The sequence below is a fragment of the Halichoerus grypus genome, chromosome 9, assembly GCF_964656455.1.
Source record: "Halichoerus grypus chromosome 9, mHalGry1.hap1.1, whole genome shotgun sequence".
NCBI classification, from domain to species: Eukaryota; Metazoa; Chordata; class Mammalia; order Carnivora; family Phocidae; genus Halichoerus; species Halichoerus grypus.
Genome location: NC_135720.1, coordinates 49,206,997 through 49,233,326, shown reverse-complemented (window position 1 = coordinate 49,233,326; position 26,330 = coordinate 49,206,997). Strand labels below are relative to the sequence as shown.

At 46.1% G+C, this 26,330-nt stretch overlaps 1 protein-coding gene and 1 long non-coding RNA gene across 14 annotated transcripts in view; one reads left to right on the top strand and one right to left on the bottom strand.

Annotated features, from left to right (window-relative positions):
* Window positions 1-7,507: 7,507 nt before the first annotated feature.
* FYN (FYN proto-oncogene, Src family tyrosine kinase) overlaps window positions 7,508-26,330 on the bottom strand; it is a 211,248-nt gene continuing 192,425 nt past the window's right edge. For all 10 annotated transcript variants that reach the window (XM_036105335.2, XM_078054854.1, XM_036105329.2 and 7 more), the window contains 2 exons: window positions 19,770-19,901; window positions 7,508-8,706 (listed from right to left, as the gene is read on the bottom strand). In XM_036105335.2, coding sequence (XP_035961228.1) covers window positions 8,498-8,706; window positions 19,770-19,901 — 341 coding nt within the window. In that variant the 3' untranslated portion in view covers window positions 7,508-8,497. The remainder of the gene's footprint in view (window positions 8,707-19,769; window positions 19,902-26,330) is intronic.
* On the top strand, window positions 8,703-23,823 carry LOC118543919 (uncharacterized). Of its 4 annotated transcripts, XR_013441146.1 has the most exons (6): window positions 8,703-8,914; window positions 12,753-12,953; window positions 21,614-21,841; window positions 21,945-22,020; window positions 23,376-23,537; window positions 23,613-23,823. It is a non-coding gene; the product is annotated as an uncharacterized LOC118543919 (long non-coding RNA). The 4 variants fall into 4 exon arrangements; XR_013441145.1 differs by having other exon boundaries at window positions 23,376-23,823; XR_013441147.1 differs by lacking the exons at window positions 23,376-23,537; window positions 23,613-23,823 and adding an exon at window positions 20,670-20,933 and having other exon boundaries at window positions 21,945-22,398.

The following is a 26,330-nucleotide window of genomic DNA, read 5'->3' as shown; positions in this document are numbered from 1 at the left end:
GTGGGGTTCAAGGGTCAACCCTGTGGGGCCATCACGGTTATCGAGGAGGCAAGATGGGCCAACAAGGCGAAACCAAAGCAGCCACAGATTTGCCCTGACAGGTGGAAATCTAAGGGCTGTGTCTCATAAACAAATAATGGCCCTTAGTGGAGAGATGGGGATGAAGTGAATGCGGGAGTGTCTAAATAAAAATTCGGTGGTTCTAGTGGGGACGGGGAGCAGGGTGGGAGGATGGGGGCGGGAGGGGAGGAGGGGAAAGGCACAGGGGTTGCTATGGGAGTGCACGGCTGAGTTCAGGGCATCCAGCCCCCTCTGACCACTCTGGTTCTGAACACCTACATCAGTCATGCCCAGATATCCGCATTCATAGCCACAGCACGGCTTCTGAGGGGCTGGGTGCATTACATGAGGACTTTTTATTTCAAACACTGTAGACTGCAAAATCTTTAGAACTGGAACAACGTTCTCCATTTTGCATTTGACTCCGAAGCAGAATCCCAGCCAAGCACAGCTTTTTGTTTTATCTGTTTATCTTCCGAGGTCTTCTCTGGCTGCGTGCATATCGCTTTTGTTCTTGGCTTGCTGTTTTAAGTATAGCTGTGCTACATTTCCATTTTCTCTACTATTAAAAACCAAGTGCTTACTCGAATTAGAGCAGAAAAACACTGACTAGAGAGAAGCACTGCTTCCCCTCTGAAACGTGGTGAGGCCGTGGCTTAGCGATAGCTGTGACAATGATTAATGCCCCGCGCTCTCACTTCCAGACCTTCAGGATCATATACACAAAGATTTTCTGAATTTGCAGGTGAAAGGAGGAAGGTGAAGTGGCTCACGCAGGATTGTGCTGATGACAGTCTGATTCTTCTCCCCTTCCCAGTGCCCTCACAAATTACGCTCTGCCGAGCAGTGCGGGAGCTGTTCAGATTTTAAATCAAACTAAAGTCCACTGAAGTAGGAAAATTATGCATTTTCCATAAAGGATGTGGGCAAATTATTATTCAATTTTTTAACAGGGTTTTTCCATCACTTTACTGTGCACAATGTAATATGGTTAATTTACCAGAAAGCATTGTTATTCATTCCCTAATTCTCGAGGCAACTACTGCCATTTCCTCACCATTTCCTTGCTGTTCTCTGGGAATGGACAGACCTACCTGGCTCCGTTAGGGTGGCTTGGGTTCCCGAGCCATCTCCAGAGGCTCTGCTTCCTGGTGTCTTCTAGTGCTTGCCCTTCGGGAGGAGTCTAAGAGCAAAAGGATTCACATACCTGGGTTTAGTTTGCGAGTGGCTTTAAATGAATCCTTTTGTAAAGACACACCAAAAAAAAAAAAAAAAAAGAAAAAGAAGATGAAACCTCTTGTGATTTGGTAATATTTCCCCACAGTATTACATGTACGGTTTTCATTAAAAACACAGTCTAATAACCATTTCATTCTCTCCTGCTTCTAATTAGCTACTCATTGATTACTACATTGCAAACACTTGATAATTAACCAAAGGGAAAAAATTCCAAAACAAAACAACCAGAGAACATCCTGCAACTGCCCCTATATATCTTCTTTCATGAGTTTACATGTTGCATGGGGATTCAAGCAAAACAGCCTGGTAAATAGAAGGACAGGAAAGAATGCCAATGAGTTCATAAATGGGAGAAAAGCCCCTCCACTCTGCTCATTGCTATTAAGAGAGTGGGGAGGAGCTATTATAAGCCTCTTCTCCTGCCACTTTTTTTTTTTTTAAGATTTTATTTATTTATTTGACACAGAGAGAGAGCAAGAACAGGAACACAAGCAGGGGGAGTGGGAGAGGGAGAAACAGGCCTCCCGCCGAGCAGGGAGCCCGACGCGGGGCTCGATCCCAGGACCCTGGGATCATGACCTGAGCCGAAGGCAGACGCTTAACGACTGAGCCACCCAGGCGCCCCACTCCTGCCACTTTTTAATTCTCATACTCTGTAAATATGTTTCAAATTACTGTACCATTCCTGCTGGGACGCTAGAGCCAACAACCTGCCTAAAACCTTTCTCTCTGTCCTGTTATGGTATTATCTACCATCCTCTTCGTTAGCAGCTCAGTAATCAGAATAACTGATGCACCTATATGGTTTTGTGTGTGTGTGTGTGTGTGTGTGTGTGTGTGTGAGAGAGAGAGAGAGAGAGAGAGAGAGAGATTGACTTAGATTTTTTTATTTGTTTTTTCTTCATTTAGATGCATTTGCTGAGCACCTTCTATATTTAAAACATGTGCCAGCCCCTAATGGGGGTTGGGAATCAGAAGGAAACACATCCAAAGGCAAAATAACACTGGGCCTACAATTACATAGTACATAATCTATTTCCACTTGTCTTTTAAGATCGAGTTCAGGCATCACCTCCTCCAGGAAACCTTCTCTACACTCCCCATCCTGGGCTGGATAGCACTCCTTTGCTACCACCTAGCAGAGAGCATATATATATATATATATATTTTTTTTTTTTTTAAAGTAAACTCTACCCCCAACATGGGGCTTGAACTCACAACCCTGAGACCAAGAATCACATGCTCTAGGGGCACCTGGTTGGCTCAGTTGGTAGAGTATGTGACTCTGGACCTCAGGGTTGTAAGTTTGAGCCCCACGTTGGGTATAGAGATTACTTAAAAATAATAAAATCTTTAGAAAAAAAAAGTCACATGCTCTACCTACTGAGCCACAGAGGCGCCCTGCAGAGAGCTTATTGCAACAATCTTTTATGGGTCTCCATCCTCACTGGACTGGGAATATTGTCTCTGACTTTCTAGTGCTAGCACAAGGGCTAGCCCATAATAAGCACTCAGCAAATGTATGGAGAAGGAACGAATGTTAAGTCCTTATATATATCCATAGTCATATCTACCATTATCCCACTACCTTGAACAGCCTTGGCAAAGGATTCCTCTCATCCCAGCTCTGGTTTCTTCCTCCTTGTCCAGTGTCTCCATCCTGTTTACTCCCATTTGCTGCCATCTTGGACCAACAGGGTTGACCTGACCGGACTTTCACTTCTGGGTAGCTCTGGATGGTTTTCTTCTTCCCATTATCAAACCCTCCTGTCTTCAGTCCCATTCTCAGTCAGAGGGCTGTTCTTTGCTGGGTGAAAAAAGCGAATCAGATAAGAGAATCCATATTAATGGGGGTTAATGTCACCTCTCCCAAATGCATTATTTTTATGTTAATAGTAATATTTTATGGACAACATCTTCATGCTGTGATTCTCAAGCAGGGTGCAGGTACTCCCTGGATTGTGTAGGAGTGTGCCAGGAATCCTACAAGCTGTAGTCTGCTTAACAATGCACAACCTGAAGGTCTGGGAAAATAATTTTATGTGAAGATAAAAAATGGATATCCTAGGGAGAATATCAAATTTTCATAAAAGTACAAAGTTAGAATGAGACCTTGAAGGCCCCAGGTCCCAGGGTGGACGAGTTTATTAGCATTAGTGTTGGGATGAGTTCTGGGCAAAGACTTGGGAAGCACTAATGGGGTTCACTTCAATCACATACTGAAGACTGGTGACCACACATTGGCAGGGGGCAGGGCTAGCACAGCTGGCAGCTCACAGCAAATCCCAGTGTGCTTGGCACGGGCCTAGGTTAGGGCATCATTTGCAGGTCAGTCATATGCCCCACTAGACGGCCTCACCCACTTAGCCACCATCCACCCATTCAATGTCGACCAGCAGCTCATCGTTGCTCTCGGGGCAGGGAGAACACTGGTGAACCAGTTAGGCAGTTACCGATCCCAAGGAGCTCACGGTCCGGCAGGGAAGGTGCATTAAAAGAAGAGTCATATTATTAAACACAGTATTACAAGGGTTGTAAGTATCCTGGAAAGGGGCACAGTGTTCTGGCTGCTGGTGGAGCTGTCGTCTGTCGCTGATCACATTCTCCTTAGAATAGTCCCTGCCAAGCTGGGAAAACTCTTATTTTTATTTTCAGTCCTTAGAATTTTGAAAATAAAGTCATGTCTCTCCCTGCCCCCATGGGGTTCTGGATATTTTGCATGTTTGAAAAGAATGAGGCATGATTTAGGAATTTATTATGAAAGGTTTCTGGGAAGATAGGTATATATACATTACGAAGGTCTATTTGAGATTTCAAAGATATTAAAGATACTAATTTTTCATTATTTTCTTCACTGTAGATGTCATCTACTTTTGAGAATTAAATAAACATATATTACTGGTACTCACTTGTTAAATCTGTACCCCACAATATCATTTTTAGAATAAAAGTTTTGAGCTTCCTTCCCCCTACCCCCAGATTATTTTTTTCTTTCCTTTCTTTTTTTTCCTCCTATTTCCCCCCCTCCCTCCTTTTCTTCCTTCCAGCAAATATTTTGGACGGCCTAACTGAATCCCCACAGTATAGTATCTAGTGGTAAGAAAGCCAACAAAAGCCATCTAAACCTATTAGACTACATTTCAGGAACAAATTCACCAAACACCATTTTATCCAGATATAACTTGTTAGGAAATGCCTCTTCTGTCAAGCGAGGCTCCCTTGTCCTGAGCACTGACACAAGGACGGATGACATCCCTCCTGCGGTAGGCTCCCCTCTGCATACTGCCGAAAACCTCACCTTCTTTCAAGACTCATGAAAGAACCGTTCCAATTAGTGCAGTATACATTCTTCAGGTCCCAGAGGAAATTTCAGATAAAAATTTTGCAGCTCCAACGCTACTAGAAAAATCCTCTGGTGCCAAGATTTAGCCACAGGAGGATTCCTGTCTTTCTCCAGGCAGGTAAACACCCTCCGGCACTTGTCAGAAAATCTTCAGTACTGTGGCTGTATTTGAGGGTTTATGAATACCCTTAATTTTTCTGGGGGAGCTGCCTGGTTCCCCATACACCTTTCTTTGCCACGACTGAGTCAGAGCCAAATGCATCATTAGCTTGGGTCTACACCCCGATGCCCCAGCCCGCGGGAGGCCCTGCGTCCACTCCTGGCTCGCGGGTCCTCCCAGCCCATCAATGCACCGTGAACGAAGCGCCTCGGAGAGGGTGAGCTGCCGTGAGCATTGGGTGAATGGGAATCGTGTTGTCACATTTTCAACGTCTGAGCTTTGTCAAGTGGTCTTGTCCAGTCGCTCTATTATTTGATTTTAAGAAAGTAAAAAGAAATAGTGTATTAAGAAGTCCCCCTCTGCAGCGCAGCAATGCCAGATGCCCGCTCTCCTAAGGCAGCAGAGCAAGTACTTATTCACTACCAGGGTCCTGAAGACAAAAACCATTTCACCATCACTTGCTGCTAAGGTACCATTCAAGACCCAGGCATACCTCGTTATACGGTGCTTCGCTGATACTCGGTTTCTTACACATGGAAGGTTTGTGGCATCCCTGCGTCGAGCAAGTCAATTGGCGCCGTGTTTCCAACAGCAGTGGCTCACTTTGCGTGTCTCTGTCATATTGCTAGTTCTCGCAGTATTTCACCCCTTTTCATTATTATATTTGTTATGATGAGCTGTGATCAGTTATTATAGCTCACCGAAAGCTCAGATGATAATCAGCATTTTTTAGTAATATTTTAAAATTAAGTTCATGTACTTTTTTTTAGACATGCTCTTGCACACTTACTAAACTACGGTATCGTGTAAACATCACTTTTATATGCACTGGGAAACCGAAGCATTCATTTGACTTGCTGTATTGAGGTGGTCTGGGTTGGAACCTGCACTATCTCTGAGGTGTGCCTGTTGTTCTTCTTTCTTAACCAGAGATCATTTTGGTCAGTGAATTCAGTTTCCTCATTCCACGCTTCTACAACCTGGGAGGGAGAGAGGCTTCTTGGGAGGTGTTGGGAACCCCTGGAGGTGGTTTCATTTGCCTGGACTGGTCTACCTCAGGAATATCTCTGGGCAGCACTTAACTTTCGGAAGAAAAACCCTGAAAACATCTCTGATTTCTCTGTATCTGCAGCTACTCTTTCATCCTGCAGCCCCACACTGTTTCAGAACATTTTGTCAGAGTGACCTCAAGTTAACCCAAGTCCTTAGTTCTGCTTCATAGGAGAGAATCCACAACAAACTCAACTGATGAATTAAAGGCTACACTTTGATTTGAAGAAACTAAGTTTTCTCTTAAAGAATCTCTGTTTAAAGCAGGTTATAACCTTTTTAGTTTTTTTTGAATGACTGAGTCAGAAACATAAATAACAATCCTTTGGAGAATATTTGCAAATTATCCAACCTAGTGGGATGTGAAGATGAAAACAAAGTTATCTTTAAAAATATCTAGAACATGTTAATAAATTGCCCAGTAATGCGATAGTAATTGTCAAAGATGTTTGAAATTTTTATAAATTTAGCAATTGCATTAATACTAAAACAATACCAGAAAGACCTGGTTAACCAGAAAATCCCTTTGTTTCATCCATTTTTTTTTAAATGTTGGAAACCCTTTCTAAATATAAAGGTTACTTCAGCAAGAGAACTCTCCCGCTTGTATAACTCCACATGACAGCAATGATCTCCGAATTACAGGATCTTAGATCTGTAGGAACCTACGGCAAATCTCATCGAAACCCATCTCTACAGACAGGACCCAAAACAGAGGTGGCAGATGGCTGCTGAAGGTCCCGCAGCTGAATGAGTGCACAGCCAGGCACCTGGACAGGTCATGCAGTCTACCCACTGCCCCTCCTACCACACAGGGTTGTTTTCCTGCCTAGCGACACGCTTACAGAGGGAGAGGACCACGGGAAACACATATACTGACTCTAGGGCAATAAAGATTCTTCTTGTAATTGTCTTCCTCCTACAAGTGGGATACAGAACATTCCAGTTAGAGACCATGTCTGATAGATTAAAATGTGAAAGTATGCTTAATCTTGCTTTAATAATCCTCTGAAATAGCTTGACAACGGTCCAGCCTTTCTAGGGGGAAGAACCCACTGCCAGTGTTCTGAATGTTTCTCTCATTTGGAAGTCACTGCACAATGGTTAAACGGACCAGAGCACTCCTTATCACCTGGTGTGGGACAGATATGTCATTACTAGAGCACCTTCCATAATTTAAACAAATGAAGAAAAAAAATTCAAATGTAAAATGCTCTCTTTTTAATTACTAAATTAAGAAAGTTAAACAATTTAAAAATGTAAACTCACAAATAAATCGTAACAAAAAAGGAATTAAGATTTCAGAGTTGCTACCCAGTATTAAAAACTTAATAGAAATAGGCTTTTTGATTTGTTGTTGTTAAACATGTAATTCAAGGTTGGTACAAACAGCAACTAAAAATATAATACTTTTTTTTTTCTTTTTTTTCTTTTTTCGGTGCATCCCCATGAAATGTAAAGTAGTGCATAGTTATTCCACTGGAGACTTCTTGGACATAGAGAAAGTCATTTCATTAGCAGTACAGGACGTTTAAAACACGTATTTTACAATGGGAAATGTCCAACCCCCACCCTCAGAAGTTTTAGTTGCATGAGAAAGTTTAGCAGGTCGCCATGACATTGACTCTAATGCTATGGGTTTTAGACCATTTAAATGCGGTTACAAGGTTTATTAAATAAAAAAAGTTTGAAACATTTCAGCATTCATATTTTTATACAAGAAGTATGTGTGGTATCCATCTTCCAGTTCCCCTGGTAGTTATTGGCCATTTGCTTGCTTCAATATGCTTTTAGACTTTGAGAACAAATCGCAGTTAAGTCAAAGCAAATACTGGAAACAGAACTTGTGAATTCAGCTCTGGGGCTGCTTGAAAAGAGTCAAAGGAACAGCCATCTACAGGTACAATCATGAACCAAAAAAGTGCAATCCAAATTAAAAAAAAAAAGAAAAAAAAAGAAAAAGGAAAAAGGATCATGCTTTGCAAAAGCCAAAAAGGAGGCCACTGGTTTGCAGGATGACAGCAGTGCTTTTATGCTGATTTGGCAGTAAAATCCTCACTCTGGGTCCCGAGGCGTTAACGGCCCAAGTGGGCCATGGTCTCCACATTAGCACCCACATGGCGTATATACAGGGACATAAATATTATATATATTCATATTATAAAAAAGAAAAAACCAAACACCTGTCCTGATTGGTTTTTGTTAAAACATGAAAAAAAATTTTATTGTTTTAGACAAAGAGGCCACTTTTGGAAAATAATACTTTTTTTTTTTAGTTGAATCAGGTGAAGACAGTTAAAATCACATAGGATTTGCATTTTAAAAAAAGGAAAGCACTAGGGTCGTTGGCACTGGAGTAACTATTTACACTGAACAGAGGTTTGGCCTTTTACATCACATCGATACAATGCATTTTCCAAAGTCTGAGAAATAACAAGGTTCTGTCTCGTATGCTTCACAGAGGAGGTTCGGATTTGGGGACAAGTGTCATTAATGAGGGCCATGGAAGTTCGTCAGCTTCAGAGTCACATGCAATCTGATCCGGGACGGCTCGCACTGCCCGCGCAGCTGGCTACGGAACTGAAAGCTAATGGGGAGGGGGCGGGGAAGCCTCGCCGGAAGGCCTCTCTCTGCAGACCCCGGTCTCACAGGTTTTCACCGGGCTGGTACTGGGGCTCTGTGGCGGTGAAGTAGTCTTCCAGGAAGCCCTGCAAGTACTCGAAAGTGGGCCGTTCTTCCGGGTCCTTCTTCCAGCAGTGGATCATGAGCTCGTGGAGAGAGATGGGGCAGTCCTGCGGGCAGGGCATCCTGTAGCCGCGCTCCACCTGCTCCAGCACCTCCCGGTTGTTCATGCCTGCAAGACAAGGCAGTGAGTGTGCGGCCCGCCACTCCCCTCTCCTCTGAGCCTGCGCCTGGCGAGAACGCGGCGAGCCCCGAGCGGCGGGGGGCGGGGGGCGCCGAGGAAGCCCGGCCCCTGCAGGGGACGCCGCCCCGCTCAGAAATGAGCGCCGAGTGTGCCACTGCTGTATGCGGAAAGCTGGGTGACGAATCTCGAAAGCTTCGTAAGTGAAAGGAGCCACACACAAAAGGCAACGTGCTGTATGATTTCATTTATGTGAAGTTCTAGAAAAAGCAAAGCTACAGTGACAGAAAGCAGATGAGTCGGTGCCGGGAGGGGAGGGGAGTGCCTGCCAAGGGGCTGCGGGGAACGGAGGGGTGATGGAAATGTTGTGTGTCAGGGGTCAGCAATCTACCGCTTGTAAAGGCCAGAGAGCAAATATTTGCGGCTTTGTGGGCTGCATATGATCTTCGTCGCATATTACTATTTTTAATAACCCTTTAAAAATATACAAAACAAAAACAGGTGGGCGTTGGATTTGGCCCACAGACGGTCATCTGTCAGCTCCTGTTCTATATCCTGTATGTGGTGGTGGGGCTGTTTATGCTTGTCAAAACTCACTGTGTTCTTAAAATGGTTGAATTCTGTTGTATGTAAATTACAGTTCAATTAAACTGATGAAAAACTATGAATGAGGCAGACCAAAAAAAAAGAAATCCATGGACTGAAAAATACACTCTCCCATGTTAGTAGCATCTATAAACTCCATCTCTGAACTTCATAAATTCGTTTTGCTTCTGCCTGGGCCAGCTTTTGGTGCCCCACCAGCTGAGATGTGCCATCGTGTCCCCATGGCTGGGCACCGTCTGGCCCAGTGACCCTGAGGTGCCCCGGGGTTTGGTGACTTTGATGGGGAGACAGGGCGCCTCCAGGGCCCGTGTTTACTCATGACCTTGGACAGGCCATCTATCATTTGAGACCTTTGTGACCCTCTGGGGGAGCTGCCTAATGTTGAAACCTCAGGCAGCACAGCACAAACAGGAGACGTTTCGGGGGTGGGGGGCAGGCACCTCCCTGCACTCCCGCCTTCCTGACAGAGCAGGAAATACCATAGGTGGGGTGAGGTGCATGCCCTGACCCCTCTTCCAATCACTGCCAGACACTCTTCTCTACCTCTCCTTCCTTTTCCTGCCGTCTTGCCTTCTGCCACTGCCCGCCAAGCACTTGTATGTTTTGGCTGCTCCTTGGCCCCAAGCTTGTAATCTGGAACCCTCCCTAACTTCTGACCTGGTTTACTTACAAAATCAAGAACCTGATTTCAAGCCATACAGAAACCTAGATGTCTTCCCCTAGGTCTCAGGGATAGCAGCAGAAGACCACAGCATCTGCATGTAGCAGCTCCCTTTAACTCTGGAGGACCTGGGCCCAGAGCAAAGCCCCGTCCTGACTTCCGGGGTCTGTTGCCATTCTCTTTGTTTTGTTGTTCCTTTTGGAACTGGGTTTCTCCTGGCTCCAGTCACACGCTTATATGAGCCTTTTTGGAATGCTTTCTTATTCTCTGCCACTGTAACTTCTTGTGATAAAATCCATATATTATTCCTGCTGTGTTGAAGTAGGCCTTCAATTTAATTATTCTAACATAACCTTACTCCCATTTTGGGAGTGACCCTTGGTTTAGTGAGAGGGGTTTAATGAACCAGGTGCCCTCTTCAGTTGGGTGTTGGGTCAGCTCTGTGGCTAATTAGCTTAAATCCTCCTCCGACTGCTGCAAACTCATTTTGAAAACTCAGGATGGGGCGGGGAGCTGGGAGCAAGGGGAAGAACATGAGGGCACCAGGAGAATGTCCTGCGGTGCTCTGGACAAACCGCGTGAGAGACAGGGACTAGCATTTCCTTATCCACCATCCCGAAACCCAAAGCTCTGGAAACCCCAAGTTCTGTTAACCCACCTGGCAGCAAAACTGATCGGAACTGACCTCATTTGGCATAAAACCCAAGGCTGTTTACTGTTTTTCTGTATTCATACATACTGCTATAGAAGTAAGAATGTCTTATTTGAATATGGATGTGGCCTCAGCCTCTTGAGGATGTTATCTGATGGATGGTCTGTGCATAGCATGGATGTTCTTTAAAAAAAAAAGTCTGATTATTGGGCACATCGGGGCCCAAGAGTTTTGGCCGGGACACTCTGGCCTGAGTGATGGCAGCGATCACATTCCAGCTAGCCCAGAAAGGTTAGGAAGCCAGCGTAATCATGTATGAGGACTGGCATTCTCTGAAGCCTTTGCTTTGTGTTTTACTACAGTCCTTGGTTTCATATCTCAGAAGCCATACAACCTGAGCCTGCAGAAATCCCCCTTGTCCTGCCCCTGCCAGGAGCCTGTAGGAACTGGGAGGAAAGACAGGCAGAAGGTCTGAACCTCGGAAGGCCTGATGGGCTCTTCTGGAAGGGGTTTCACCTCGCCCCCCCCCCCCCCCCCGCCGGCCCCAAACGCCTTCTAATGCTTTATTCTGGCATTGAGACTGTCCAAAATGGCACCACAGAGTTTAATTAATCATTCTCCTATTGCTCTGTAGAGTTTATGTCAGTAAATGTTTCATTTCATTAAAAAACAAACTACTCAAATGGAAAGATTTCATGTATTTTTTTTAAACTCTTAGTTCAATCTCTGCCAATGGAAAGTTTAATTGGCCACTTGGGTCAGGCCAGTTTTTCCAGTGCTCTGCCCAAGTCCCAGACACAGCAGATAGAGCGACTTGACCCTATACATGTAGCATCCCCCGAGACAGCCCGCTTCCGGGGACCCACGCAGGCCACCGGCAGGCCCACACCATCAGTCACATGGCTGCTCCTATTCTCGCTCCGCCTCCTTTCCTGCCTGACTCCTTCCTCCCCTCCTCCCCTTCCTTCTCTTCTCGTGCCTTCTCTCCTCAGGCTTCCTCAAAGCATGGGGACCATATGTAACCAATTCCACACCCTGGGCCAAACAAAAACATATCAATGACAGCTTTGCCAGAAAAGTGGGAAAAAAGACAAGGCACATTCGGCTGACAGTGACAGTGTGCGTGGGATCAGCTCTCTTCCCGCCGCCCGTAAGCCAGAGCCCGCCTGGCCGATGGCACCTTCCCCACTGCACGGTCCGGAGATGCCCGCTGAGCAAGGCTTAGGCTGGTTTTGACTCTACAAACAATAGCCAGGTTAAGTGGATTGCGTTCATATTTAAAGGAATAGTATTCTCAGCTATAAGAATTTTGATAAATCATTTCAAGAATTTCTTTTTTTAACAAAAATGGGTTTTACTCTATACATTCCTACAGAGATGAGCCTACTTCATTTTTCTTTTTAGATGTTTCATATTTTTCTTACCAAAAGAACTTGCGAGTTCCCCTCTTTTAGTCACTTTTCCCAAGACTTTGGCTTTACCTAGTACGTGGGAGGTGAAGGACAGGGACTGGGAAGGGGCTACACATGGGCTTGAGCACCACGGTGGTCAGAGCAGAGTCTGGAGGGACATGGGGCTGCCGGAAGATGGGAATCTGGTTACCAGACTTCCTACTGAGGTAGCAGACAGGGAGGGAGGAGGGCGCTCGGGAATGTTTTTCCTTTTTCTCCCTTTTCACGCAGGAGATGCTAGCAGAGAAACAGAAAAGACAGAAGCTTGAAAACACGGCATATGGGCACGTTTTAGGGAAACACTGTCATCAACAGTTCGGGCCTCCAGGTTTCTTAGTGGAGCTGCACCAGGGACCATTTGTCAGCAGGAGGGGGGTCTCTCTGCCACCAGGAGTGCCCGACGGCAGGGGGTGTCACCGTCACGAAGTGCAGCTGGGTGTGTGCCCTGGTTCCCAGCCTCCACATCGGAGGAGGGCCAGCACCGCCCCAACCCTGTCCTCCCCCGCCCCCACTGTGCAGCCCCTGACTCTCTGTCCTCTCCCTAGATGGGGACAATGGGCCATTTCCATGGGTCACTCCCGCAGGGCACAACTCAGTGGTCCTCAGTCCACAGAAAACCTGCAGGGCCTGCTGTGCCAGGGTTTGCTTTCCAATTCCTCTTCCCTAGGTCCTCCATGGGGCCCCCTGCCACCACGGATTTCCGGCTTTCCAACACAGTCGCGGAGAGAGCATCATTTCCAATCGGTCTGCCCAAAACCCTGCTGCTGAGACTCTCCAGCCAAGGGGACTGCATTCCCTTCCTGTCATGAGGACCATATTATCCTTTCCAAATCATTTTGCTGGCTTCCTCGTGGTTTCTGCGTTAGGGGTAAGCGTCCAACGCTCATTGTACACGGCTGCCAACAATGTAGATATTCCCATGCGCCTCTGTTTTCTTTCCCCTCCCCTTCTTTTAGATTTCCCCATTCCTCTCCTTCGAGCTACCTACTAACTCCACAGAGTCTCCCTCCCTCTCTTCTGTTGGATTCTTTGCAGAAGGGAAAGACAGCTCCTTTCCCCTGGCGGAGCCACTCCACTACTCCCCACTCTGCACCTCTCACTGGTGACTTGACCTACCCCGGCCTCAGTTTCTTCATTTGTCAACAAAATACCTCCACAGTCACTGTGCTTTCAGCTGTTTAAAAAAAACCCAAAACAAACCCAAAACAGTCTTCTATGAAAGAGGAGGGTTTGGCTTTATGGCCTCCCATTTGTGCAGCTTCCTAATATGGATCTCAGAGGGGCCAGCTCTGCACGATCAGGGATTTTCACTATTAGAGGATCAAGGCTGCATCTGGATTTGACTATGGGTTGCAAGAACCTGGATTTTTGTGCCACGGGAAAATTGAGCACTGTCACAATGGGAATGATGTGAGGTTATCAGACATTGAGATTACTTTTGCAAACTGAGCTTTCCATTCAAAGGAAATTATGCTCTATTGTGCATAAGGCTTTCGTCAGAGGCTCCCCCTTGCTTCTCTGCATAAACCCTATAAAAAGCTCCTTCTGTTTGCTTGTCTGTGTCTGTTGAGCAGGGCTGTGCTAACGTCAGGGAAAGGAGGGCTGAGTTAATGGTGCTTGCCTGGCACGCGCTTGTGCTACACACCATCACGTGCTCCAGGTGTCTTACTAGGCGACAACCAGGAGGTGTCCTGTTAGGTCTGGGGAAGGATCAAAGTACAAATTTAGGGCAGATATATAGTGATCAAAGAGTATAGATGAAAATAAAGGAGTGACTCTGAGAAGGCACCATAATGTCTAGTTCTCTTTCTCTTGCCCCATTTGACCAGATAACCTCGGGGCAGGTGTTTTTATTAAGCCCACCGTATTAATGAACACAGAAATGACAGCTACTCAGGGGCCACAATACAGAAAGATTATTTGAAGTTGGTCATGCAGTATCGTGAAGAACTCCCTTGTTCCAGAAAAGGAGAAGTGAGGAAGAGCGTGAGGGTGTCCACTGGGAAGGCCGTGGAAACACTGAGCTGAGAACGAAGGGCAGCGGAACGCAGGATTCAGGAGTGGAAAGTTCCTCTCTGGCTGCCCTCTCCACTTGCCTACTCCTCCCGTCCTCTCACCTCTCACTAGCCACACTGACCAAGAGAAACCTTGTAGGCAAAGGGGGCAGCATGACTCCTGGGCACTCCAGGAAGGCTTCCCTCTCTGGGGGAACTCAGGAGTGGAAAGGAGAAGCCCTGGGGACTGTGGACGGGGGCAGGGAGGGCAGAGCGGGCAGAGGACAAAGCACCCTTCCTGAGGGTAGAGGTTCTATTCTGCTTCCATTTTCCTGGCTGGAGAGGCTAAACTTTTCCTGCCCCAAGAAAAATCTGCTCTGTCAGCACGCTGAGCATAGCAGGAATAGTAAGAATGCAGGTGATGAAAATGGGGTGCCGAACACAGAGGAATATGTCTACGATTCAGGGCTGTAGGGTATCTAAGTGGGGCAGAGGGAGGAGAAGGCTGGGACTTCTAATTCTCTAAGGAAGGTGGCTTCTAGCTTCACTAATTTCTCTTGCCTCTTCAAGTCATGGTCAGGTGACAGGATATATTCATGAAAGCCAGGCAGCTGTCACTTACTAAAAGATCTGAAAGTGCTTCAAATGCACAGATAAATGTGATGTGCTTAAGAGAATGCTCCTGCTTTGCTAGATCCTGCCAGATTCACAAAGCAGGTGTTCAGCTGAGAGCCAGGGCACAGAACGGCCAGGACAGTCTGCCCAGAGTGGTACTGGAACGTGGTGTTTCAACCGGACCACAGTGTCAATTTCCCAGAACAACTCTGAGGACAGAGGCTATCTCGTGGCTGGGACAATACATGCTATATTTATGTGTGGAGATGATGAAATAGAGTTAAAAGGCTTTGCAGGCTATCAGCCAAACTAAAAAAATCTTGTTTCAAAAGCCTCATAGGCATCATCTTTTTTTTTTTTTTTTGCTATTCCATCCATCCATCCATCTATCCATCCATCCACGTGCTTACACTTATTGAGAGTCTACTATGGGGCAGACACTGCTGGGCACTGGGAATATCTAAAGGAGCTCCTGTCCCCTCAGAGCTACTGTGAATTATAGACACACGGATGGGGGCTTTAACAGAGATGTACCGGGTGTCATGGAAGCAAGCAGACAGGGCAAGTCATTTGGTATGGACATGAAGAAAGCTGCACATAGGAGGTGATGTCTGGGTTGGGCTTTGAAGGATTCTGAGGCAGACAGTGAAGCTGAGAAGAGCCACTCACATCAGAGGGATATCTCAGTGTGAGGGTTGGGGGTGGCAAGAGAGAAATCACGTCTGATCATGTCACTCTCCCACACAAGCCCCTCAGTGACTCCCCATCTCACTAACAATGAAAGCTAAAGTCCTCACAATGACCTAGGAAGGCCCTATCTGATCTCCCCAGGGGCCTCTCAGATCTCCGTCTCCTCGGCTCTAGCCACACTGGCCTCCTTGCTGTTTTCAGGGCCTTGTTTCCTTCAGGTCATTCGTCACCCTTCCAGTGAGGTCTCTGTGAGGTCCTCCATTGCCACTCTCCATCCTCTTCCCCTTTTACTTTTTTCCCTACCCATTACCACCAGCCAATACCGAATAGAGTTTGCTTATTATCTTTGTTTATTGTTTGTCTCTTCCAAGAAGAATAAACACTCACAAGGGCGTAAGTTTTTGTCTGCTGGTTCAGTGCTGTATTCCTGGTGCTTGAACAGTATCTAGCATACAGCAGGTGCTCAATAAATATTTGTGGAATGACTCAAGGAGCCCCCCCCGCCCCCCCTCCTGGAAAGAGTTATTAAGAACTATGCAAACTAAGGCTTCTGGAGTTTATCTGGAAGGTGAAGGGAAGCCACAGACGTTTTTAACTAGGAGAGTAAGATAACTGGGTCTCTGTTTTCTGGGATAACAACCCTGGTGGTGACAGTGATAGAACGTGTGAGGGGGGAGGAGAAGTCGAAGCAGGAAGTCCCATGAAGAGGTCACCGTGAGCGGACGGCAGCCTGACACAGGGCCGTGGAGGCAAAGAGGAAAAGAAGGATGTGAGGGAGGGTTTGAAGGTGCCTAGCTCTGATTGCATACATCAACCCCAGAAAACTGCTTTCATGTAAGTGTTGTCGTTTCTCACATACAACAGTCCATCAGTACAAAATCCGTTCTAATCTTGATGCAAAGAATGCACCTCGGCTCACAGAAAAGCAAGCTAGACTGCTAGGCCTAGAATGTGTTCAAGTCAGGCTGCTCCCAGGGCATCTGTAAAGTGGAGCTGTTCTCTGGGATGGCGCGCATCTCTGTGACACCTCTTGGAAGCAACCTTTGTCTGGGAGGGTGGGGTGCGTGTGACTCCTTTCCCCACGCACCCCACCCTCCTTTCTGCAGATACCTTTCTGCATTTCAGTATTTTTTTCTTTGGCTCTAAGGCTGTCATTGAATTTGAGATTGTCCTTCTTCCCTTCCTTTTACAGAACTCGCTAACTAACCAGCCGACCGATGTTTCATTGTCTCCTCAACCCTTCTGCTCTTCATGTGGTCACACCTCACATACTCCACTCTAAGCTCCTTCTCTGATTCTTACTTCTGGAACTCCTTTCATGCTGGGCAGAAATGCCTGGAAAGCTTTATGAACCCATGGATAAGTCACCTCCCTTCCCTTGACCTCCATCCTCATCTACCAGCCAAAGTCCCTTTCCTCTGTGTGAAGGTGACAGAAGGTCATGCTCAGGTATGAAAGAATTCAGAAAAATACCGCCACCTACTGTTCTTGAAAAAAGAGTTACTTAAAAATGTACTGTAGCCAACTGAGAAATTTCTGCATGGAGATGTCAGAATGGAAGGCATGAGGCACAGGGCCTGGGAGTCTGTCCCGGCGTACCCCCAACAGGCACAAGGATTCAGCACAGCAGAGAAGCAGCGCCTGGGCACGCACTGACTGACTTGGCCACACCAACAGGGAGAGGGTGGAGAGGAAGGGCCTTTCACAGTGACGTCTGGATGACGCTTAATGACACTGTGTCTTAGGAATTGGTATCCTTCATTACGGTAATAATTCTGTAATTGGAACTCCTTTGTAAAAGCCTCTCCCTCAAGAAGAGTTTACTGTGAGATCCAGAAGTCCAATTAAATAGGATTATAACTATGTTAAAAGACAAAAACAGGAAGCACCCATGGCTAGGAACAGGCCTGGGAACCATTTTCTGTGGCTGTTTGTGGCTGAGGAGCTGCTCCTGTCGCTCGCCCGCTGACACAGCGCCCTGGCCGCTGCTGCGGACCCCCTGGCCCCAGAGCCTCCCTGTGGCAGTGCACCAGGCCCCTACGACAACGACAACAGGCTCTGGCCAGCCTTCCCAGCTGCATGCCCAGGCTCCACGTCACGGCCCTCAAATTCCTTCTCCTGCAGCTCCTTGAAGAGGCTCTGTCCTCCTCGGCCCTGGTGCCTTCCCATATGCCCGTCCATATCCAGGACATTCCTCCCTCTTCCTTGGCTTGAGGAAGAAGCCCTGCCTGCCTGTTCCATGAAGCTTCCCAGACACAACCCGTCCTGTTACCCTCGGAGAAGCAGAGCAGCCCTCCCAGCCCCCTGGCACGTCAGCAGCTGCTCACGGTATGTAACTACACATAGGCAAGTGGACCTCGTTCTCACTGAGAACTCCTTTGCCACCCTCACTGGATTCTGAGGGAAAGGCTCTCTGTAGATAGGTGAATCACATGTCCCTGACCCCATTATCAGAATTAAGAGTCGAGGCCCACAGGGGGTAAATTCAAGTAATTCATCCCATGAGGATGATTCCCTCTAATAATAAATAAGTATCAGAAAAGACTGATTTCTTCCTGGACTTGATGCATATTTTATCTATCTGACTGTAAATTCCATGAGTGCAGGGACTAAATTTATTTATTTGCTCATTGTTCTACATCCCCAGCAACCAAAACAGCGCCTTGCTCCAGGAAAGTTTTAATCTGTTTCCTCAGAGTGTGAATGTCTTATTTGTACTCACTTCCCAGGTAGAGCAAAATGCCCAGCACAGTTCACACTCACGGACGCTATGCTGAATGAATCCTAGTCTGAGTTATAAAATGAGGCCATTTTCTTTATGCTAAATCCAAACTCGGGAAAAGCCTCTCCCTCAGAAGCACACACCTGCCTGCCTTCTCTGGGGCCCCAGCCCCTGCCCCTTTGTCTTGGTTTCTGTGTGCAACTCTGAGGAACAAAAAGTGGCTTTGTGTCACTGAAAGGAAAGCCTTTACAGAAACGCAAAACAACATTAACCTTTTCCCCTCTGGGGCATTCAACACACTGGCTGACTGTAAACCTGGGGCATTCAGGGAGAAATTCATTCAAAATTCAGGCAAAAAAAAGGTGCCTTCCTATCTTCAAAATCCCAAGACCTGCACATTTCCCCCCCTCAAGAAGCAACTCAAAAATGCCCACGCTGCACTCCAGACCCCCTAGGGCAGCCCTTTCTGCCACGCTGGCTGGCTCCTCGCAGAGCGTCTGCCCCCTCCGCGTGCTCCCTAAAACTGACTGCCACCCGCATCGGAGACGCCCCGTGCTGGCGCTTCAGAGACAGGGCATTTTGTTCATTTTGTCTCTGTGCCAACCTGCCTCTGCTAGGAGTCTCAAGGCCACGCCAACCTGAAGAGATCCTCTCTACTTCTCTGCATTCTCCGAAGATGACCAGAAATAATCATAAAAAACGAACAAAGGGATTACAAATTAATCTGCCCTCGCTGTCTCCTCTGACTGCAAAGATAGAATTACAAACCCAGGATTTGCAAGAGACCTCAATTCCTCATTAATCTCCACTATCATTTCTATCATGGCTTTTTTTTTTTTTTTTAAGCTCCTTAGGCAGGGAATGAGGGGGAGCTACGTTCTTTCTTCACTCAACATAACTGAAAAATATGTCCTTAACATTTCAGAAAGCAGATCACCCATGTGCTAGAATATAACCACTAAAGTGTGGAGGTGAAATGGCACAAGTGTCCTTTACGTCAGCATCTGTTGAAATTAATGAATTTAAGGGTGGACAGCCTAAATCTGTGGCTTCTTTGAAAAGCATGAATCCGATACTCCAGAAAATTTCCAGGGCCTAAGACTCTCCAATTTCTTTACGCTTGCTTTCGTAGGGCATACTTTGACTGTTCGGATGGGCGGTGTGTGGCCTCAAAACTGCGTTTCGAATGTGCCTCTGCTCTCTCTGGCCATCTGGAGCTGGGGCCTGCAGAGAGAGCAGGTCCTGGCATTTTCCTGCCAGGTTCACTTCATGGGTCAATGCTATGGTGTAATCAAAAAGCAGTGGGGGCTTTTCTCCTTCTCTGTCCCGGAAGTGCCCGCAAACTATTTGGGTGAGGCTGTGTCAGCACCACCGCTCCTCCTGGAGCCACGTGCTCCGACCAAGAGAGCACAGACTGCACGACCTGGGGGGCACCGGAGCGCTCATTCTCGCTGCTGTTTACACAAATCCCGGCATGCCATGCACGGCAGCTGCTTGTCTATGTGATGTCCATGGTGGCTCCCAGTCCTGCTCTTCCCTGGCTAAATACCAGTCCATGTTCCTCAAACTCACGCTTGGCAGAAAGTTGAGGATGGGGCTTAGAAGGTAAAGGGTGAAGAGAGCATCCAATCAGAGGCCTGTCTCTGCTAGGTCCCGCTCTTACCTGGGTATGGCACTCTTCCTTTGGTGACCAGCTCTGTGAGTAAGATTCCAAAAGACCACACGTCAGACTTGATCGTGAACCTCCCATACAGGGCTGCTTCAGGAGCCGTCCACTTAATGGGGAACTTCGCACCTGCAGAAAGAACACGCGGTGACTCGGCAGGCAGGGAGCGTGGCGCCGGGTGTGGGGCTGGGGGGTAGTGCTAGGAAGCCACTTTCACAGCAGCAAGGTCGCAGAGGATGATGGGAAGGTGGTGAGCAAGAATGGACTACAACTGAGCAGCTGTGGGATCTGGTCCTGGCTCTGCGACCTTAAGCAAGCTAGTCTAATTTATTTTTCCCATCAAAAGGTTGGTGTTCAAAGCCCCTTAAAGTCCTGGCTTCTAGAACTTGAATCTGTGACCACACTGAATGTCATAGGGTTGGTCTGGATGTGGGGCTGACTTGTGATTTAGGAAACTAATTTTATATATTTTTTTCCTTTGCTTTGAAATGATGTCATATTCTAATTAATACATACAGTATTAAATCATAATGCTACTCTCATGAATTCTTTGGTATAGAAGACCATAGTGTGCTCTTACGAGGTACACAGAAACCATATCCAACCATCGTGCTTCTCCCAAGGTGAAGACAATTTGCTGCAGCCCATGTATTTTGTAGAAATGGGCTCTAACTCCCAAGGCCTCCAAAACCCACAGCAGAGAAATGATTTTGCCTCTGGCTACTTCCCTCCACCTTTTCCCCCATCACTGATAGTGGCCATCTTCACTCCTGGGACAGCTTTTTCTTCTGTACTCTATGATCCTTTGTTTACCTCCCTATCTTTCTCCCACCCACCAGAGCGTACTATTTACTGTTTTTTATTTTTTTAATTAAAAAAAATTTTTTTTTTTTGAAGATTTTGTTTGACGGAGAGAGGCACAGCGAGAGAGGGAACACAAGCAGGGAGAGTGGGAGAGGGAGAAGCAGGCATCCCATGGAGCAGGGAGCCCGATGTGGGGCTCGATCCCAGGATCCTGGGATCTTGACCTGAGCTGAAGGCAGACGCCTAATGACTGAGCCACCTAGGCGCCCCTACTGTTTGTTTTTAAAGAGTAATCTTGCCTCAATGACTATCTTATGAGTCTGATTTCTCAAGACCAAGCAACAAATTCATGCCCAGGTCAGTAGAATCTTTCCTTTGAAATTTCTCAGATTAAAAAAATCCTCTCTCCAATCCAAAAGGAAGGGTGGCATCCACCCTGCTCTTCATAAGGCTAGATATGTGTATAGGGAATTAAAATTGATTCAGCAGCCTGTGCTCTCATATATTAAGCTCAGCAATTATAAAGCAGTTCCAGAAATTTCACTGAACAAACTAAAAGAAAAACACAAGGAATTTTTATTACTGATGTAAACACAATTATGTTTAAAGTACGTTAATTTTACTTAGGATCTCCTAAAAAAAATCATACAAAGGCTGACAGAATCAGAAATTTTCATAGTATCTTCTACGAAAAGTCACAATATGCGAAAGTGGCAAATAATTAAAATCTTTAAATTAGCATGGTTTTAATAACGAGAGGTATGATAAATTACAGCAATTAGATTTTTATTTTAAACACAGTACATGATAACGTCTTTAGCAAATCTACCCTGGCATTTTCTGGCAATATAATTTTCCTCTCCATCTCTTTTATGCCAGTGTGAAATGAAATTTAAAAAATCCTATTTCATTATGAGGCATCTTACATTTACACTGGAGCAGAAAAGTTATTCTATAGTTTTCTTTTCCTTTTATGCACTGAGTTATTTTTAATTAGCTGTGTTTCTCAAGCATAATTATTTCTATCTTTTCTTAAGTGCTGCATGATTCCACACAAGGCCTGGTATTCTCCGAACAGTCGTTTTGTTTTTAAAGTTTCTTTCAAAGCGTTCTGCTGTGTGAGAACCTACCCTCGAGCATTCTGTTCACGCAGCTTTGGACTCTGAGCCGCTGGGATTAACGTGATAGATTTTCTTCAGTGTCGAGAACAGACTTTGCCCTGGACCAGACCTCAGCTGGAGTTCTCTTATTTCAGAGAATTAAAGGTATATTAAATTCATTCCTATTTAAACTATCTCTTGAGCCAAATGGCTTGGAAATCTATGTCCATCTCGAGAGCAAAAAGAACTTTCTTTTTCCCCTGTGCAGACACAAATCCTGTAAACAAAATGACAAGCAAAAGGAGCCTTTCTTCCTTTCTTGGAATCATTCAACATTCGTGAAGGTGTGTGTTGCTGAAAGTAAACTGTTCAAAATTTGGATAAAGTCACTTTGGATTTTCTGAGAGAAGATTTCATAATTTGAGGTTAACAAAAACCCAAACAAATGTCAATATATCAGCCCGTTGTGCTAGGTGGCTTCATTGTTTTTTCATTACATCATCTACAACAAGAATTACAATATGTAAACCTTCAACAGATAAATTCAAACAAAGGCTGTAATGGATCTCTAATAAGAAACCATTTGTGGATATGTGCTTTGAGACTTATTAGCAGGAGCTTTTGTAAATAAATATTTTGCATTAGTTTTCTTTCTAAGATAAGCAATATATTTACACCTAATGCATTTTGGAAGAAAAAAAATAAAGGATGTCTTTGTCCAATTTCTCCTACTTCTTTTCAGTCTTAAAATAGCGGGCACTGTTGACAAAAAGAGCTTCTCTAAAGATAACTCATGTTTTCCTTTTCAAGGCAGAAAAAAGGTTAATAAATTAAAGCACCGATAATCTGTTAATCATTAACTACAGTTTCAACAAAAGAACTGATGGGTGTCCGCTCTTTTACTCATCTCATTACCTCTACTTCCCCTCGCCTTGGTTTCCCACCTTCTGGGAGCACAGAAGCAGCTCCAAACAGTGTGTAGTGGGGGTGGGGGGAGGTGTCTCTGTCCAGGGCCAGGCAGGTTGCACATTGCAAACCCCAGTCTATGAGAACCCCCAGGGCTGTCTGGAATACCACCTACACAACCCCACAGGTGGCCCTGCGGGGGGCTGCAGTGGGCTCTTGCCTCGGGTGAAGTCAAGAAAGCTCAGAAACCTGCAAGAAAGGATCTCCTGGGTGTAAACACTGCCTTTCCCTTGAAAATAAAGTTCCGCCCCCTCATATTTTTTTGAAGATACCATGACAGGCAGTAAGTCAGGATCAAAGTTGTCTCCTAAGCAGTATGGATTTGTAGAAAAAAGGAGACAGCGTCCAGAGGCCTATATTACAATGAACTTGGCCCTACTGTGTAACCAGCTGATTCGCTCTTCTTGAAATTCTCCTGTTTGGGAGCAGGATTCAGATGCCAATGCCATTTCCTCTCCTTTGCATTTTATCAGAGGAAACGTAGCCAACTGCAGGTAGGATAATCTGTGTCACTGGTATCATGGGCTTTGGAGGCCACAGTAACTCAGTGAACTTGTTCAATGTTTAGCTGAACCAAAAAATAAAGGAATTATCATCACTCTAGTGTTTATTTCTGACTGAATTACTTTAACAGTTTAGGATTCTTTGAGGCCAATAGACAAAGGCCATACATGATATATTATGTATTTAATGCATGGGACTTGAAACATCTTTTCCACTGTTTTCCAAGCAGCGTTTGCAGATTTTGTACCTCCCACGGTAAAGCCCTTGCTGAAAGCCTAATTCGGTGCTGTCACCGAGGCCCAGGTCCTGGAACCACCATGGGACTTGCGTCATTTACCTTCCTGTAATCCTAGTGAGGAGCAGCGAGCCTGAGGCCAAGCCATTTTCTGTGGTGAGTAAACATGCGGGTGTTACAAGTAATAATTTGTCACCGACCTCTCCATCCTGTTTCTCTGATTCTGTTAAGATTGAACTGAGTGGTCATGAGCTCTGTGTCACGACGGGGGACTGTACTCCCTCTCTTGGCTTCAACCGCTCTCCTGACTCCCGTGTCACCTGTGTTTGGATCACCCGATGGGCGCTCCCTCCTGAATTCCTGATCTGTACAATGGATTCTCTCCTCAGTGTCTCCACTGGGAGGCCTCAAAGGGCCTCTCAAATACAACATCCAAAATTGACCTTCCCCAGAATTCTGCTTCTTTTTCACCATTTGTTGCCTTGTAAACTGCCCAGCTGATGAGACCAGAATGCCGAGAACCCTCCTTATCTAGATGCTGCGTCTAACTGCCCATCACTGTGCCCTCACAAGGCAGCGCGGGGCCTGCCCAGGGAAGGAGCTCAGTCCATCTTCCCTGTGTCTTCTTCGGCCCCTGCTGCTTTATCACTCTCCAGGCTGCGTCCACTTCACTCCTGTGAATGTGTCCAGGCATCTTCACTACCCTCACTCCAGTCCTTACTCGCTCCCTGTCCCCTGCACTCCTGCAAGGGCCTTCCAGCTGGGCCCATATGCACAATCTGGTCCCTCCTCCCTACTGCTCCAGCCACTTCCTGTTATCCTGGGCACCTCTCCATTGCCCTTCTCCGATGGTTCCCACCTGCTGGAGGGCCACGGGGCAGGCTGTTCCCTTTGCTGAAGTCCCGCCCCCACGGCTAACTCCTGCTCCTTTGTTCTTAGCCTAAATGTTATTTGCACAGGGAGCCTTTGCTGGGACACGGGACTGGGGTTGGTTCCTAGCACTGTGCGGTCAGAGCCTCTCATTCTTTGTGGCTACTACTATTCCAGGGCAGATGAATACATTAGTTGTTTGAAGCACGCCTCTCTCAAGAGATAGAGACTGTCCCTGAGGGCAGGAGCATGTCTTTCCGGATGGCTACCTTATCTCCGGTACCCAGACCAGTGCCTGGTGCACGGAAGAAACTAGATAAAGATGTGTTGAATGATGGAGGAACTGGACAGCTGATTCGCCCTTCCAGCTTTCCTTTCCAGGCTGAACCACCACAGCTCCTCAGGAGGCTTGTTATTATTAGTTCCCTGCTCTCTGGCGGGTCTTCTCCTCGTCCTCAGTGACCAGTGTCACTGTCTGCCATCATCTGGATACCCTTGTAAGGGCCTCACAACTGCCGACTGCAGAAGAGCATCACCCTCATGACACTTAGAAACACCTGGAAAACCCTGTGTTCTTACTGCCAAATGAAGTGTGGAGTGAATCTGAGGCGGAAGGAGCCCCAGACTTTGCTCTGTGAGGAGTGGGGGGCCTAGATCACTGGAGTTGTGGCTCAGGGGGTTATATCAGCAGAAAGTCTAGGTGACCAGAGGCCTTGGGAGTGTTCACAGCAAAACAAAGTGGAAAATCCTTTTCGGAATAGAATGAGATGAAGCAGGTAACTGGTTGCCAATCACTCATCACCTTGCCCTGGTCTTTCTCAGGTAAAATAAGGTTAACAGTCATCCAGGCTATAGGTAGGAGAAAAGAGAGGGTTGTGGATATATTCAGTTATCAAAGTTTGACCACAAAACAGCACCAAGCCCCCACTACCGCTGACTGGTTTTGTTCTCTCTTGTTTCCTACCATAAGTATTTCTGAGTTTTCCCCATGTGCCTGGCACCGTACCTAGTGCTGGGGATGCAACAGTGAGCTCAACCTCTGGCTCTCATGAAGCTTGCAGCTCAGTCTGGGATGGAGATAAAATAAATGAGAGGCCATTATATATGTCAGACAGTGACAGATGCTATAAAGAAGAATAAAATGGGCTACAAGGACAGATTTTATGGGGCTTTGCAAGCCCCACTAAAGTCTTTGGATTCTATCCTAAGTGTGATGGGAAGCCACTGGGGCTTGTGAGCAGAATAGGATGACATCCTACCGCATTCTTTCTCCTTGTCTTTCAAACGTGGAAGATAATATATCATTACCTTGAGAACGATTTATGATGAGAAAGAACATGTAAAGCATTTTGACTTTTCAACTCTTGAGAAGCATCGTGACATTTCAAGGCCCATGGGTGTTTCTTACCAATTTGCATTGGGTAGATTATGCTTCTATTGTCACTTCTGACGTCATGTTTATTTAACTAGTGGCTCTAGTCACACTTGTGCTATTTTAGCACACTTTTCACGTTTGAACAATACTAATAATCTCAGCAACAAAGGAGTAAAACTTAGCATACTCCAACACTTTGCAAAGCTCAAACATTTCTATGAGAAATGAATTAATTATCTTCTCTGAATTTATTCTTCCCTGATGTCCTTCCTTCCTTTCCAAGCCTTTCTCGTGTCTCTGCCTTAGGCTCTTCTCCATCCCCCACTTGCTAATTGCGAGCATCTGAGAGGCCGCCGTGCTGGGACTCTTCCCTCTGACTCCCTTGGGAGACACACCCTCTCCCATGACTACCCCTTCCCATCTCTCTGCGACTAGGGCCGGAAACCCTACACAGACTCTGTTTCTCCTCGGAAGTCCCAGTTCTTGATTTGCAAATGTCAAAGGGATCAAAGCCTTTAGGGTGTCCCCACCTTTATCTCAAATGTGGCAACTATGAATCTAAATTCATTATTTTACTAAATCATCTTACTATGAATAAGACATTATAAAGGAGATTCTTGTACTAGGTAGAAAATTTTACTAAATGACTGACCTGACTTAAAAAGCTTATTCTCACTTTAATATTTTAGGATGCAAATGGAGTA